The sequence below is a fragment of the Hyperolius riggenbachi genome, chromosome 3, assembly GCF_040937935.1.
Source record: "Hyperolius riggenbachi isolate aHypRig1 chromosome 3, aHypRig1.pri, whole genome shotgun sequence".
NCBI lineage: Eukaryota > Metazoa > Chordata > Amphibia > Anura > Hyperoliidae > Hyperolius > Hyperolius riggenbachi.
The window spans coordinates 435,899,057-435,914,502 of record NC_090648.1 but is presented as its reverse complement, the minus strand read 5'-3'; the positions used below and the strand labels follow the sequence as shown (position 1 = coordinate 435,914,502).

Sequence of the window (15,446 nt, the reverse complement as noted above, 5' to 3'; positions counted from 1 at the left end):
CAGACACAATAGGAGAATGATAGCTGAGTGAGTTGTGCGCCCCTCCTACACTGCGCCCTGAGGCTGGAGCCTCTCTTGCCTCTGCCCTGCCACCTTTACATGTCACATGGGCTTTTGATTGCATGATCCTAAGCACAATCAGTCACTAGTAAAGGAACAATGCATCAGTAAATGTCACAAGTTGCAGCAAGTAAGGCTAAACTGGCCACTAATGATAAAATTGTTTTCATCCAATCTTACCATTTCTATGTAATAGAAGGTAACTGCCTAAATTATCCATTCAATATATTCACTCAGTTAGCCCTTATATTACATACAAATAGTAAGATTGGATGAAAAAAATTGTATCGTTAGTGGCCACCTTTAGGCCTCTACATGTGATTACGATTTTTTATACAATCCGATTTTTGATTCAGATTAGAAAAAAAGTACTCCATTCTGCTACGTTTTTTAATTGGAATAAAAAATCGGATCATATAAAAAAAAAAAACAGAATCGCATGTGCAAGAGGCTTAAATTTGTCATTTAAACTTATCTGCCCATTTCAATAAAAACCTTTTAAAACTAAACTTAAATTAATTCCAGATGAACTTTATATACAGTAAGACTGAAAGCTGAGTGCAGGAAATGATGAGAGAAAGTGTCAGGTGACTCACCTGGGCACCGGTGACTTGACAGCTGTAGATGCCTGTAATGGTGTCTATCAGGTTATGCGCTTCATCAATAATCACCACCTGATCCTTCAGCTTAATTCCTGAAGCTCGCCGGGTGGAATCATGGAGCAGCATCTGGTAAGGCAACACCACCAGCTGGAAGGAAACCCAGACAGCAATCACATAAGAAGTAAGTCCTTATAAGCAGCCAGTCTTGTAGAGAGTGGTAATATGAATGAACTGCGCAAAGCTTGGATGATATATCAAAGGTAGTCACAGTAGATGCTACCAATCTTAAATTTCAGCCTATAGCTAAAAAGACCTGCCAGATACCTGATCTGCATTCTTTTGTCAAGCTTCACACAAATTCACGCACATCAAACCTACGTGTACCTAGATGCATCGTCTTTCTTCAGTTCAGTTAGCCAGCACCTATTCAGTAAGGAAACCTTGGGCCAGACTCCCTAACACTGCTACTGCCCATAGAGCGTGTCCTAGTGGCTGCAGCTCTAGCGCTTTGAGTCCACCAGGAGAAAAGTGCAATATAAATGTTTTTTGCCTCGTCTTCTCATATTGACATTACTTCATGCATAACTTTCCCTCACCAGCATAAGTGGATAAATGGATGTGCTGAGAAGGGAAGTTAGTCAGAAAGTGATATCCCAATTAGGGATGCAAATAATTCTGAGTTGATGTAGGATTATGAAAATTCTGCATGCAAATTTAAGCATCTTAAAAATGGATTAATTCTCCCTTGGTGGGATTCGATTTGTCCATTTTCAAGCTGCATAAATGTTCATACAGAATTTGTATAATCCTACATCATTGACCATCCCTAGTCACAATGGGTGGAGATGGCTACTGCATATAGGAATATGCTGCTAGTCTGATTTGGATGGCACATGTCGTGTCTTCAGATGACATTGTGACCTTAGCTGAACTACAGTATGTAGAAGAGGCAGGCCCCATGGCATCATCAGTAAATCTAATTTTGATTTTCCCCGGTCAGCGCCAGAACAGAACCCTGACATGGTCAATAAGAGTAAAAAGCATACAGGGCATCTCTGCAGATAATCTAGCATGTGTACAGATGGCCTGATGCACTGCCAAGAGATCCGGAGTGCCAGATCCTCTTGGCTGAGTGCATAGTTCTCCTTCTTACCCCTCCCTCGTGCACAGTGCCGTTGTCCTCATCTTCATTGCATAGCAACAGTAAACATTGCAAGCCCTTAGGCTGGCGACACCTCTGTACAACGAACTGCCCTGGACTGTCGATCAAGGAAGTTAGACCCGTTCCCTGCGGGGGCCAGTAATTGCCTGTGTGCACCTTTACTTGAATGAGTCAACACAAGGAACTTTAAATTATGGAGTGGTGTTGGACTATCTTATCAGGATGAATTTTATAGGTTGCGGGCTGGGCTGAAAATTTTAGAAGGCGGCAACTTTCATCCTGTGTCTAGCATCAATGTGATGTAAATGGGTTATCACTGGGAGGGTTCAAGATAATTCCAGCCTTGCATTTCTGACCCCTATTCTGTCTACCTCTTTCCATCTTTTTCTCCTGGAAGTGTCTCCTTTGAGAATGAGAAGGGCTTTTAAGATTAGATTTCCTTTTATTTTTGTGTTGAAAATTATTTTTAACAACTAATCTTTGTAAAGTTGCATCAAATTTGGATTCAAATAAAAATTCTTCTCTACATGGGATTCCACATATTTTGGATCTTCAAGACAATTTTCCCTGCTGAACTCTCCTTCTGCAGATCTTACTTCTTCAGCCTAACCAATGCCTCAGTTGCACCAGATAAGAAATGAACTTTAAAAATTGCGCAAAAGGTGGATCAGCGCATCACCAGGCCGCTTCCGAATGGCCTACAATCAGAGGTGCGCTGAGCCCCCCCAAAAAACTGCAAACGCACCTTGAACCCAAACAGAAGCTCTGCATATACACCAAAAGCAAGGCTGCTAAGTGGGAGCAGCTGACCAAAAATGAATTTAAAAAAGTGAGAAGAAAAACTAAAATAGCATCCCCAGGAGGTATCTTCTCTAAGGGGATGGTTTTGCATTTGCATGGCACCTATGGCTGCATCCAAACTTCCAAGGCGCCTCCGGTATTTTCTGTTTTTTTGCACAGGATTTAGGGCGGGGATGGTTAAGGATTAGGAGTCAGGAAGGGAGTTTGTTGCAGGGGGCGGTGGTTAAGGTTAGGCATCAGGAAGGGGTTCCTTTTTTTAAAATTATCACTGTAAATACAGTAGTAGACTATCAGTAAATGTTTCCGATATTCTACAATCAGCTATTTCCCGTTGCCTTTAGTTTGTGTACAGAGGGCTTACCAGACTAATAATATTTTTTTTTTCCATCAAGGGGATGCCTGAAAAAAAAACATCTTCAAACTGTAAATCATCTTTCCTAGTCATTTTAGACTGGGAAGGACCAAGGCTGTGGAGTTCAAGTTGGATTCGGTGCAATTTTGGGTACCTGGAGTCAGAGTTGGAGGTTTCATAAACTTAGGAGTCTGAGTCGAGAGTCAGATAATTTTTGTACCAAATCCACAGCCCTAGTAAGTATTAGACAAAGGAATCAGAGCCATTTTGGGTACCTGGAGTCGGAGTCAGTGGTTTCATGACCTGAGGAGTCAGACTCTTAAAATTTTTTGTACCGACTCCACTGCCCTGGGAGGGACCCAGCATAGGTCAGAGAATCCACAATTTTTGATCTTCCTTTTCAAAAGAAAATTTCGTTAAGGTTTTAGACCAGGGCTGCCCAATAGGTCGATCGCGATCTACCGGTAGATCGCGACCGCCTGTCTGGTAGATCACGGCCTCATGGCCGCATCACATTGAATTTAGTGGCTGGCAGCTGTAGAACACGGCCGCTTAGCCGCGTCCTATCAGATTATGCTGCTGGCTGCTGATCTCGCAGCCAATCAGGGGAGGAGAGAGGCGCGGCTGAGAGGCCCGGCTTTGCCATGACGCAGTGTCATGGCTGGGGGTGGAGCTACAATAGAAGAACGATGCCTGCTCCTGGAAAGGTGGCTCCCTCCATTCTCCGAGCGTCTCTCTCTCTCCGTCCCTCTCACAGGCTCTGACAGACACGTGCTGCGGCTGTGCTCTGACCCGGAGAGCAGGAGATAACTCCTGTGTAATGTACTGCCCGCCTCCCCCTCCCTCCTAACTGGGTGTCTGCGACCCAGAGATCCTGCAGGTTATAAGTGACATTATGGAGAGAATGCTGATTAGCCGTCTCCCTGCCCCCTCCACTCTCAGCAACACTAGTGAAGTGATAAGGATCCCACCAGGACTGACAGAAGTCAGGCTGCAGGGTCCTAAATGCTGGCCTATTGTATTACAAGTAAGTAAAGATCAGATTTCATCTGTTCATCACTATGATACACGAGCTGCAGGTGATATAGGACTCAATTCATCAAACTGTGCTGCTGTAGTAGCGTATGTTAAAAAATAACTTGCACACGCTACGGCATAGCGAACGCTCCCCAGTTATGCTCATTGTTTACTTGGTTGGTTGGTAGATCTCTTGGCCTCGGCAAATTTTAAAGTAGCTCGCGAGCCGAAAAAGTGTGGGCACCCCTGTTTTAGACCAACAAAAAAACAAAACAAAAAACAAACAAACAAAAACAACCATTCTCACAGGAATTATCCACTTTTTACTATGGTCACAATTTCTTGGCAATGTGCATAAACTAGTCCTATACAATAATCTGCCTGTGTCTCTGTGTCCCATGTCCCGGTGTCAGTGCTTTTGCGCTACTGCACATGTGCCGCACTGACAGCCGTTAGGACGAGGACGGGCCAGGGGGCCGGGCAGGCGTGTATGCGTGGCAAGCGCGTGCCCACGCACTGACATGCGGCGGTAAAAGACCTAGAGCCCGTTTTTAAAAGGGGCTTAGGTCGACTAGTATAAAATACTTTATATCCTCTCCCAGGCTCTGACACATCAATGTCAAAAAGTTATTTTTGTTCCTCTACAATATCCATATTATCAAGTGTGGCGCTTAAAGTGCCCATACACACTTCAATTTACCCCTGATACGGCAAAATGATAGATCATTCTGATCAGAATCTGATCCGATTGTGAGTGATTCCTACCATACACAGCACACCGATTTGATGAATATCAATCAAACTGCAATGTTGCATTGTTTAATGCAGTGCAACACTACGGCGAAGTGATCGACCGCCTTTCCTGCCCCACCCCTGATCAAACATAAATTTCCATCCTGTCCGATCAATACTTCTGATTGATTTTAGACAATGATGATCTAACCTGCCAGGGGTCGAAACAGAAAAACCGATGCACACATGGCCTGCTTCAAACTATACATATTATCTTTAAAAAAAAAAAAAGCTAAATTAAACACTTTGTATCTTTTCAGTGTCCTCATGAGAGTAGGAACCCAGAGATGAAACCCAGAGAAGGCCTCTAAATCTCAAAGGAAATTTCAGATTTCATCCCTTCTACAAAAAAATCTTAAAATATAACAGGAGATTCATCCTTAATCGTTCGGTGCATGGCTATCAGAGGGGGCTTTGAAGATGAACAGGAAATTTTCACTGAACAGAGAGCACATCTCTTCGCTGTCACTTCACTAGAAAGCTGTGATTCAGAAATAGACTTGTCAGTCTCGTCCGTTTTACCAGGCTTAACAGGCTGCAAGTAGACAAAGGAAGACCAAAGGGATGGAAAACTGTGTATAGGAGACTCAAAAGGACACACACCAGAGGGGTGGCAGTGAGAGGCTCCACAGAACTGCATTCTCATGGTCAACAAGAAGGCAAATTCAGATAGAGGTGAAGAGGTCATCTCCTGGACTGCTGTCTTCTGTTGATAAGTAATAAAATTTGAGTGATTTGCAAACTTTATGAAGATAAGGACACTGACACTGTGAGTATAATTATAACGATTTAATGAAACCAGATAGATATTTCAGAGCTTTGCAGAGGCTAACAGTGCTGGCTGACTTGCTGGCGCATCTTCATTACCAGTTGGTGCCTTCTGAACTCCTTTGTAAGATCACATGTAGAAGTCTGCAGATCAAAGACGAGGATTGCCCATCCACTGGGAATAGTTCTGTGTCAAAAATGTTTTTTTCTTCTTCACCAATTTCCTTTGGCGGCTCTGGTACTGGACATCCAGCTTCAAATATGCCAAGAAAGTGTGTTCATCTTTCTCAATGGGTCCCGAGCCAGAGGGATTCCCTCCTTTTTTCTCTGACCGACCCCTGTGGTTAGATGTGCAGGAAGGGCCTAGCCAGTATGGTGGTCTAACCGGTGGGGCAACTGCAAATATAGCCATCCTCTCATTTTTCATTGAATGAACATACTATTTTTAAGTTGATTTCCAGGTACAAATGTGAGGATACCATCTCATCTGAGAAGCTTAGTGACCAGATGTTACCTTTGTGTGAGAAAAGTGACCTGTAATGCTGTAGTTCAATAGATTTTTAATAGCCTTCATGCTGAAATCTATTGAAAATGTGTGTACAGTGTATGGGGGATTCAAACCCTCTCTAATCAGATTCAGATTGGTCTGTTTGCCATATTGTAAGGCAATCTAACCATGAATGGCCACTTTATCACTTGACATTGTGGCCTAATCGACCTTTTGTTTTGAAAATATTATCGAATCGGAAGAGAACTGGTGCCAAAACATCGAAAAGATTCCTGGCTGAAATGAGTCGAAAGGATTGATCGGATATGCTGGAAAATCTCGGCCGCAAGTGCTCCATTGGGTGTGCTAGGCTAGGGTAACGGCATTTGATACCCCGAAGAAAGACGTACCCCGGTCGGTATCTCCCAAGTGTAAAAATGTCCAACCCTCTCTCCGCCGGCCTGACTCCTGGCCTCCTCCGGTGTCTGCCGTACCACGTGGCACCATTACCCACTTGACAAAGGACGTAGATACCACCCGAAATGGCGGCAGATCTTTGTTGGAACATGCCGCAGTGTGACACTGCCCATCTCATCTGGTAGTGTACTCACTGCTTTTGGCAGCATGGAGAGCTATACTTAAGAGCTATAATTACGGTACATCTGATGGCTTATACAGATGTTGGCTTATCTTTGTGCACTATTTGAAGTGAATGAAAGGAATCAACTTAAAAGTCTTCCAGTGCTGGTCGTCTACTACTTTCGAGATTTGAGGCTCCTGTCTTTGTCAGATGGACCGGACCGTTGCATGGATTGAATCGTGAAAGGCGGTATGCCTTCATACATCGATACCACGTGACACCAGGGGCATGTGAGACCTTACTGAGCATAGGCACCGGCACCTGGGGGGGGGGGGGGGGGGACACTTTGGCATTTGAAGGACAGCCAGGCAGGTGGCGGGGGTGGCAGAGTTAGGCCGATTTCTAATAGATTTTATGCTGAAATCTATTGAAAATCGGTCTGCAGTGTATAGGCAGGTAACAGATCATATATGTTCAGAGAGGGATCTGTCTCATGGGCGATCTGCCCATACAGCAAGTGATGTATGACTACCAGTTGGAATGTGCCTGAGAAGATTACAGTTTACATCATAGGCAGTCACTGGTTCAGAAAGTGGACTGTTGTCTAGGGTACTTATCTGGTATTTATTCAACATTAACCAATCAAGAAGCTTACAGGCCGATGAAACAAGCTCTGCCACTGAGTGCCTACACAGATCTGAACATCCCTATAAAAAGCATGTCGCCAAGTTCTGGGCATCATGCCCGTCACATGGACACTTTGTATGATTTGCGTAACTACGTGTAAATATTGGTTATCAAATAAAAGGTTAATATTTTAATATTTCATTTGAGGAAAATAAGGTTTGGTATAAAAATTGTTGCATCTTTTGCATTGGTCACAAATACACTATTATTGTATGCGGTGCGTTGAGCGATGCCCAAAATGAAGATGCATAACACATTCAAGACCAATTTTTCCCTTCCGAAGCCAGGGGATGCCCAGCTTCCAGCCTAGGGGCAGGACTCCCATTCCCGCCAGATTTTTCAAAAAGCGCAAGCATGGCGGCCATGTTGAATCTCCCAATATCCAGCATACAGACAACTTCTAAAAGGGGCCTCTGGAGATAACTTGCTAAGCTGAAACTCCTACATACATGGACTAAGGATTTTACATTTCCACAAACTGGACTCAGACTTGTTCCAAAACCTAAGTATTTGTTCCACCTACCCCTACCAATTTTCTCCTTTTGATGTCATACTGTTTGCTACCATTTTGTTATTATGATTTATAATATTTTTCTGTAGATATTAATATTGTATTTGTTAAATGACAAAAAAAGTCATTTATATTGCTATATACCTGGTTTTTGTACCACAGAATGAACCATGTTCATTGGTGTTTTAGGTGTTAAATCCTGGCATGTCTGTTTGCCCAATTCCAGCTACTCCAGCACATCGACTGCATCCGCAAGATAGGATGGTCTGTGGGCTCAAGTTTGGTAGGCACTAAGCAGTCTGGCAAGTAGAGGGCATGTGACAAAGAGGACCGGGCAGGAGGAACAGGATGGTCCTTTAAGACAACGAGCAACACCTGGAGACTGAAGAAGTGGTAGTCTAGCCCATAATTTTTTCCCCAATTCAGGGATACGTTAAAGCCCTCAGTAAACATTGAGCCTAAGCTAGGACCCAGAGGAAGAGTGAGGAGTTATGTCCATTTTAATAACATATTTTAAATAATCCAGACCAACGATCTGACACTGTTGATAATGTCATGCCACATTACTGCTGACATTGCACAGACGTTGTCATTCATTCTGTGTGTAGGCTAGCGTACACTACTGGATATCTGGTTGACCTTGCAAAAGTTCTCTACTTCTCCGAGCGCAGACGGAATACAGATCAGATTTCAACAAAAATATGATTGAATATCTATAACAGAGGTCAGGAACCTTTTTGGCTAAGAGAGCCATAAACCCAACATATTTTAGAATGTAATTCTATGAAAGCCATACAATATGTTTCAAACTGGGACAGTGCGTATGCGCAGCAAAGGGCCATGTTGCCATGGACATGTCTACACAGTTGATTCACCGGGCAGTGGAAGTGGCGGACATGTCTTCAGCTTCTCTTGGGTTTCAGCAACATCAGCAATTTCCCAAAGAGCCAGACAGGAAAAATACTGACTAACAGCTTGTACAATTAGCTAGCTGACTTGGGGGTTGATTCACTTTGTAGAACGAGATCCCCGCACTTTGGCCCAGTAGGCTGCCCGTCAAGTGACAGGCAGCCTATTGGGCCAATCAAAGTGCAAAGTACAAAGTCACTGGACCTGACAGGGTCCAGAGTGGAACAATTGGAGCAGCCATTCGTTTGGGGTAGCGCAAGTAAGTTAGTGGTGCATGTTACAGCAGTAGCGTGCACTACTTTGAAAATTTTACTTGTGCTGCCACACTAAGCTACGCTGCTTGAGCGGTGTAGCTTAGTGAATCATCCCTTTTTTACTGATTGTCAAAAGAGCCAAATCTGGCACCCGAGCCATAGGTTCCCTACCCCTGATCTATAAGCAACCCGCCGCAACTAGCTTCACACAACTTGATGCAGTAAAAAGCTGTGTGATCGCCAATCGCACACTGCTTGCATTACACTCAACTGATTTAAAAAAAAAACAAAAAAAAACACAACCTGTCCAAATTAATGTTTGTTCAATTTTTAGTCAAAAAGGCCCCAGTTGTTAATAGAAAACATCTTATGCTGTATGGAGGGCTCTAAAAGATGAATGCACAATTTCCTCCACCCCCCACTTTCACATGGACAAGTGCCTAGGCAGAATGAAACAACTGCATACGACCGTGTTTTCTACCCATGTATCTGGTAGCCTGAAACATTGTCTGCTGTCCCTCTCGCTCCTGTGATTGCCGCCATAAACCACAGGCCGATTCCCGATAGCTTTCAACATGAAATCTTGCGGGAAACAACCTTGTGACGCCGCCACAGGAATTCTTAAAACTTGCAACTGGACATTAGGCTGACAAAGGGCTCAGTCAGCCAGCGTTTGGAGGGGCAGAGCAGCAGATCGGCAGGATAGCGAGGGACCTGAAGGACTACAGGGGGCTAGAAGAAGCCTCAGTTAAGTTAATCTGAATGCCTTTAGTCCACTTAAAGTGTACCAGAGATCTCAATATCTAAAGAAGTGATACTTACTCGGGGCTTCCTCCAGCCCCATAAACATGTGCGAGTCCCACTGTCGTTCAGCTGAGATCAGCTCCGGTAACTAGCTCAGTCAGGTCCAGTGTAGGTCTACTGCGCATGTGCGGACCTCCCGCGCATGCGCAGTAGACCCAGACTGACGCGAGTGAGCAAGTTACCGGGGCTGAACGCCAGAACGTGGGAGGACGGCATGGGACTCATGTGTTTATGGGGCCGGAGGAAGCCCCGGGTAAGTATCGCTTCTTTAGATATTGGAATCTCTGGTTTACTTTAAGGTTCCCTTGAAGTCTGAAGGCACGAGTTTTGGGTGGAGTGACGCCTCTGCTATCCCACTGTTGCATGGTTCTTACATTATAAGCGATATATTATTCAAGTCCAGAATGCTTTGAGCTTCCCTCACTCACCTGAGCAGCTGGTATGGCATAGCGGGTGGCATAGTATGGACAAGCCTTAACCTCCCGAGCCTGAGAGACAAGCTGTTCAATGTCTTTCACTTCTACAAGAACCTCATCCCTCAGGAAGAGCATCTGCTCATAGTTGTAGAAGGGGCACGTGACTCGGCTTCCTCGCTTCTTTTTCCCTTCTGGCTCCTCTCCCTTCTTCTCTGTAAATTAGAAATGCACAAATATTACAATGTGGTCAAGGATTTGCTTTATACTGTACTTACAGCACAGAGATCATGAACTGAACAGCAAAATAAAATAACTTCAGCCCAAACAGGAGTTGAAGATATTAACATACCCATATGAACACTCAGAACCTTGTGAATATGGTGACTATTATTTCCTATGGTCATTTGGGAGTTTATTCAGAGAAGTCCATATATGTTAAAGAGGAACTGTTGGGAAAATCTTAAAATTTAAAACACATACAAATAAGAAGTACATTTCTTCCAGAGTAAAAAGAGCCATAAATGTCCTTTCTCCTATGCTGCTGTCACTTACAGTAGGTATCAGAAATCTGACAGAAGCAACAGGTTTTGGGTTAGTCCATCTCTTCATGGGGGATTCTCAACATGGTCTTTATTCTTTATAATGACATTCCTTGAAAAAAATGTATACAATGATGCTGTCCAGCCTCCCTGCTCGCTGCACACTTATTTGGCAGTTGGACTGAGCAACTGCCATTCACTGAGTGCTTTTAAAAATAAAGAAAACCCTGATAAACCCCCATGACAAGATGGGCTAGTCCAAAATCTGTGGGTAATGTCAGATTTCTACTACTTACTGTAAGTGACAGCAACATAGGAGAAAAGTAATTTATGGCTCATTTTACTCTGGAAGAAACATACTTTTTATTTGTATGTGTTTACATGTATTTTAAATGTTAAGATTTTCATGACAGAGGTCCTTTAAAGTGGGTCAACTTTCATTAAACAAGGAAGGGGGGCCTTCAACACAACTTAACAATGTGGTTTTATCATCTTCACATTGATATTTTACAAATATGAGCCCTCAGTCAAGCACCTAACTGACATCTCAAAGAGTGATGAAACTTCCCATAGAACACAAATAGGTGTTCAGTTGAAGCTACCTCCTGTTTTTCTTTCAATATAGCATGATCTAGATAATCTGGAGCCTCCACAGTGACCCTAGATACCTTTCTTGATCTAAGTGAATAGTGGTCATGGGACTGCTCTGTGTCACACTTCTAGAGGTCAGAATCAGCTGCCAGTTCACTGCTATGCCCGTGGCTGCTGGTATCTCAGAGGTGTGGCAAGAAGTGGGCTCTACAACCCTAGATTAAAAACAAAACAAAAAAAAAAGCAAAAAAAAGAAGACCCGAACTCTTCTTGCACAGCACACAATGAAAAGTCTTTAGTCCACATGCAGTTGCTCAAGACAGTCACTGCTCAGTATTTTTTGTTTGTTTAGCTGGCCAAAGTGTTGAATTAGTTCTTATAAGCAGGCTTAACCTTTCAGTGCTCCCTTTAAAGTGAAACCAAGTTAAAACCTCAGGGTTTTTTTTAGGATTTCCATAAATTGTAATTAAGATTTGTTTTTTTCCCATAAAGGTTATCATGCTGTGGCTAATCTTTTATAGCAGAGAGGAATTTTTGAGTTTAGTCGCACTTCAAGGGCTCTTTTTAGAATATGAAAATGCAAACAGTAGTGTGTTGAGACTGGGTGGCAGCTTATGATTAAAGTACTATTTCACTTTTAGTGGAAAATGAAGTCCTACACCAATTACTTATTTTGCCTACTTCTATAGAAACAATCTGTTGGGCCTATGGAGCACTCAAGAAGACAGCCAGGCACTCCTTACTTCCTGCTTTCAGATACATGCTGAGATAGCCGCTGTCTGTCACTACAGACACATTGCTCTTAGGGCCGGATCTAGGAGCATAAATGTGTGTAGATCCAGCCCCACAAACTGACACATACACAGCCCATATCACTGCCAGAAGTATGAAGCACATGAGCAGGTTACATGCTCTGTAGACTTTACTGGACCGTTTCTATAGAAATAGGCAGAGGAGGTAATAGCTTTAATGCAATTGATGCAGCACTTGAGGAAACAATTTTTATCAGTGTATTTTGATGTAATGGTGGAAATACACCGTAAAAGCAAACCGGTGAGGTTTACGATGGCCGAGTTTAGATGCTTACTGTGAGAGGGGGAAAGCTTCTAGGTTCTCCAGAGGCTTCCCCTGTCCTCTTGCGCAGACCGTTCCAGCGATGAGATGCCTGAAGCGCGGTCACATCACGCCTGCACAGTAGCACTGACCCACTCAGGGTTCAGTGTAAAAAGCCACACCATTCCAGCGATGAGATGCCTGAAGCGCTGTCACATCACCCCTGCACAGTAGTAAGGACCCACTCAGGGTTCAGTGTAAAAAGCCAGACCATTCCAGTGATGAGATGCCTGAAGCGCGGTCACATCACGCCTGCACAGTAGCACGGACCCACTTGGGGTTCAGTGTAAGAAGCCAAGCCAAATCGGGTCCGAGCCACTGAGCATGCACAAGCCCTTGACAAAAGGTTTTTCAGACAAGACAGCGCAGGAACGGGCCAGCGGAAGTCGCTGAAAGATCCACAGGCTTCCCCTGTCTATGGCTAAAAGTCTTAAAGATCCAGAGGCTTCCGTCTCCCAAGAGGAGTAACCATTTAGGGCACTTTTTTATCACAAGTTTCTCTTGAAGGTGTAGTCTGAATGGGCAATGTTGGTATATGCAGGGCTGTGGAGTCGATACAAAAATCTTCTGACTCTGACTCCTCAGTTTGTGAAATCAGACTCCAACTCCGGGTACCCAAAATTGCTCCGACTCGGACTCCTCGGCTCTGACTCCAACTCCACAGCCCTGGGTATATGGATCACATTAATGCCTACCATGCTTGCTCTTCTGCATCTCCATACAGCGGTCGTTGATGAGTTGCACTGTGCCCAGGCGGCGTACCTCATCATTCACACACATGTTCTGTGGACAGACAAAGCACAGGTACACTTTATGGCTGGTAGTTCATCACATACAATTCATTACATCCTAACAAATGCATCTGTGAAAACAACTGCACCTTACAACAGGGAAAGCTTAAAGCAAACCTGTAAAAAAAAATGTGCTTAAAGAAAAAGCAAAGTGAGCAGTTTCGAGGCTGCCATTTTTTTTATTTATTTAGAAAAAAACACAGGTGCCTGGCTGCTATGCTGGTATTTTAGCTTCAGCAAGTCAAGTCATTTCCCTGAACCAAGCATGCACCAGGTGTAATCAGATATTACTTGTTCCGGGCCACTGACTCAGGAAGTATTAACCTCCCTGGCGTTCTGATTTCCCGCGGTGGTTTTTTTAACCTAATTTTTTTTTCAATTATGCAGCTACCCTAGCGTTCTGAACGGGATTTCCTTCAGGGCTTGCCCCGTCGCCATGGCGACGAACGGAATGACGTTGTGACGTCACAGGGAGTCCCGATCCACCCCTCAGCGCTGCCTGGCACTGATTGGCCAGGCTGCGCAGGGGTCTCGGGGGGGGGGGGTCCCTGTTACATGTCGGGTAGAGGCGGATCGGAGAAACACGCAGCTAGCAAAGTGCTAGCTGCGTGTTTCAAAAAAAATCTTCAAATCGGCCCACCAGGGCCTGAGCGGTGCCCTGCGGCGTTACTGGACGAGCTCAGCTTGTCCAGAACGCTAAGGAGGTTAAAGTGTAACTGTGGGGCATAAAATCAATTCTTTATTTTTTATCTGGTAAACAAGTAATAAGGATGTTAACCAGGCCATCCAAAAGTAAAAAAAAAAAAAATCACTCTTAATTTTCTTCTCCATAAAACAACATTCCCCAGTTTCCCTGGCTCTTATTCGGTACCTCTGTCACACAAAGGAAGTTACAGGGCATGCTGGGTTGTCTTTTTTTGCTTCTTTACTATCCCCTCAAGACTTAACTAATGCAGCCTGATTGGCTGAAGCCTCTTTCCCTCCTATTTTCCCCTCCCACACCACTGTTCCTCTCTGGCCAATATTTCTCAATGCACTTTCTTCTACAGAGCTGGGTGGGAGTGTCTGAAGACTGGGAGGGGGGCGAATGATACACAGGCAGAGTAAGGGAGGAAACGATGTCAGGATTGGCTTCAAGATACACACAGACAAAATGGAAAATCCTAAGAAGGATTTTCTCTTTTACTATAGATAAATAACTAAAATCAAAATGTGGACAGTACAATACATGTGTTATGTAAGTAGAGCAAGTATTTATCTACTTATATATGTGTGTGTTTTTTCTGAGAGGAGTATGGCTGACAGCTCCCTTTTAAATGTATATGGAGGCTGCCATATAGATTTTCTTTAAAAAAAATACCAGTTGCCTGGCAGTCCCGGTGATTATTCTGGCATCAGATTATGAATCACACACCTGAAAAAAGCATGCAGCGAATCTTGATGGATTTTTTACCAGAAACATCGGATCTGTATGCTTGTTCATGGTCTATGGCTAAAAGCAGAGGCCCAGCAGGGCAGACAGGCAATTTGTATTATTTAAAATTAAATAAATATGGCAACCTTCACATCCCTCTTACTTCAGGTTCCCTTTAAAGGTAAAAATGTTTTTTTTTTATTTGTGTACAGCGCATATAAAGCAAGGTTATATTAAATGAAAATTAAAATAAAAACATATATATGCCTAAACTTGGGCTTTATAAAGCAGCACTCGTTCAGAAGAGCTGCAAACCCTGACCGGTCCTCTTTGATGTCCCTTGTCCTATGCTACAAGGAAGCTCTATCCATTTTCCATCCTGCAGAAAATGTAACCTCCGCTTCTCCTTCAACCATAATATACTTTTGTCCTCATACTGCGAGCATTCAATTTAGGAGAACAGCTATTAATAGCGTTGCGTGCACCATTGCATATATTACAGAGGAGGCGATATTCACCGCGACCGAGCAGCAATGCCAAATAGGACTTCTGTACCGAGCCCAAGCCGTATCTCCTCACCTCCTCCTTCCCGCAGTGAGGACATTATGTAAAAATGTGCCAGGATCCTGCATGGGTGAGTGAGAGCGACTAGGGGGAAGATTCATCACTCATCTCACTGAGGCTGTCAGCACCTCACAAGTTTCATCAACACACCTCATCCTAAAAACACAATGTCCTTACAAGAAAGTTTCCTGGGCTATTCTATCACTGCCAGAGGAGTGCAAGCGGCCCTCCA

General features: G+C 43.8%; 1 protein-coding gene across 4 annotated transcripts in view; it reads right to left on the bottom strand.

Moving 5' to 3' along the window:
- DDX11 (DEAD/H-box helicase 11) overlaps positions 1–15,446 on the bottom strand; it is a 176,640-nt gene that overhangs the window by 69,600 nt on the left and 91,594 nt on the right. For all 4 annotated transcript variants that reach the window (XM_068277660.1, XM_068277657.1, XM_068277658.1 and 1 more), the window contains exons 8-10: positions 13,141–13,228; positions 10,215–10,414; positions 657–809 (exon numbers count right to left, since the gene is read on the bottom strand). In XM_068277660.1, the coding sequence (XP_068133761.1) occupies positions 657–809; positions 10,215–10,414; positions 13,141–13,228 (441 nt within the window). The remainder of the gene's footprint in view (positions 1–656; positions 810–10,214; positions 10,415–13,140; positions 13,229–15,446) is intronic.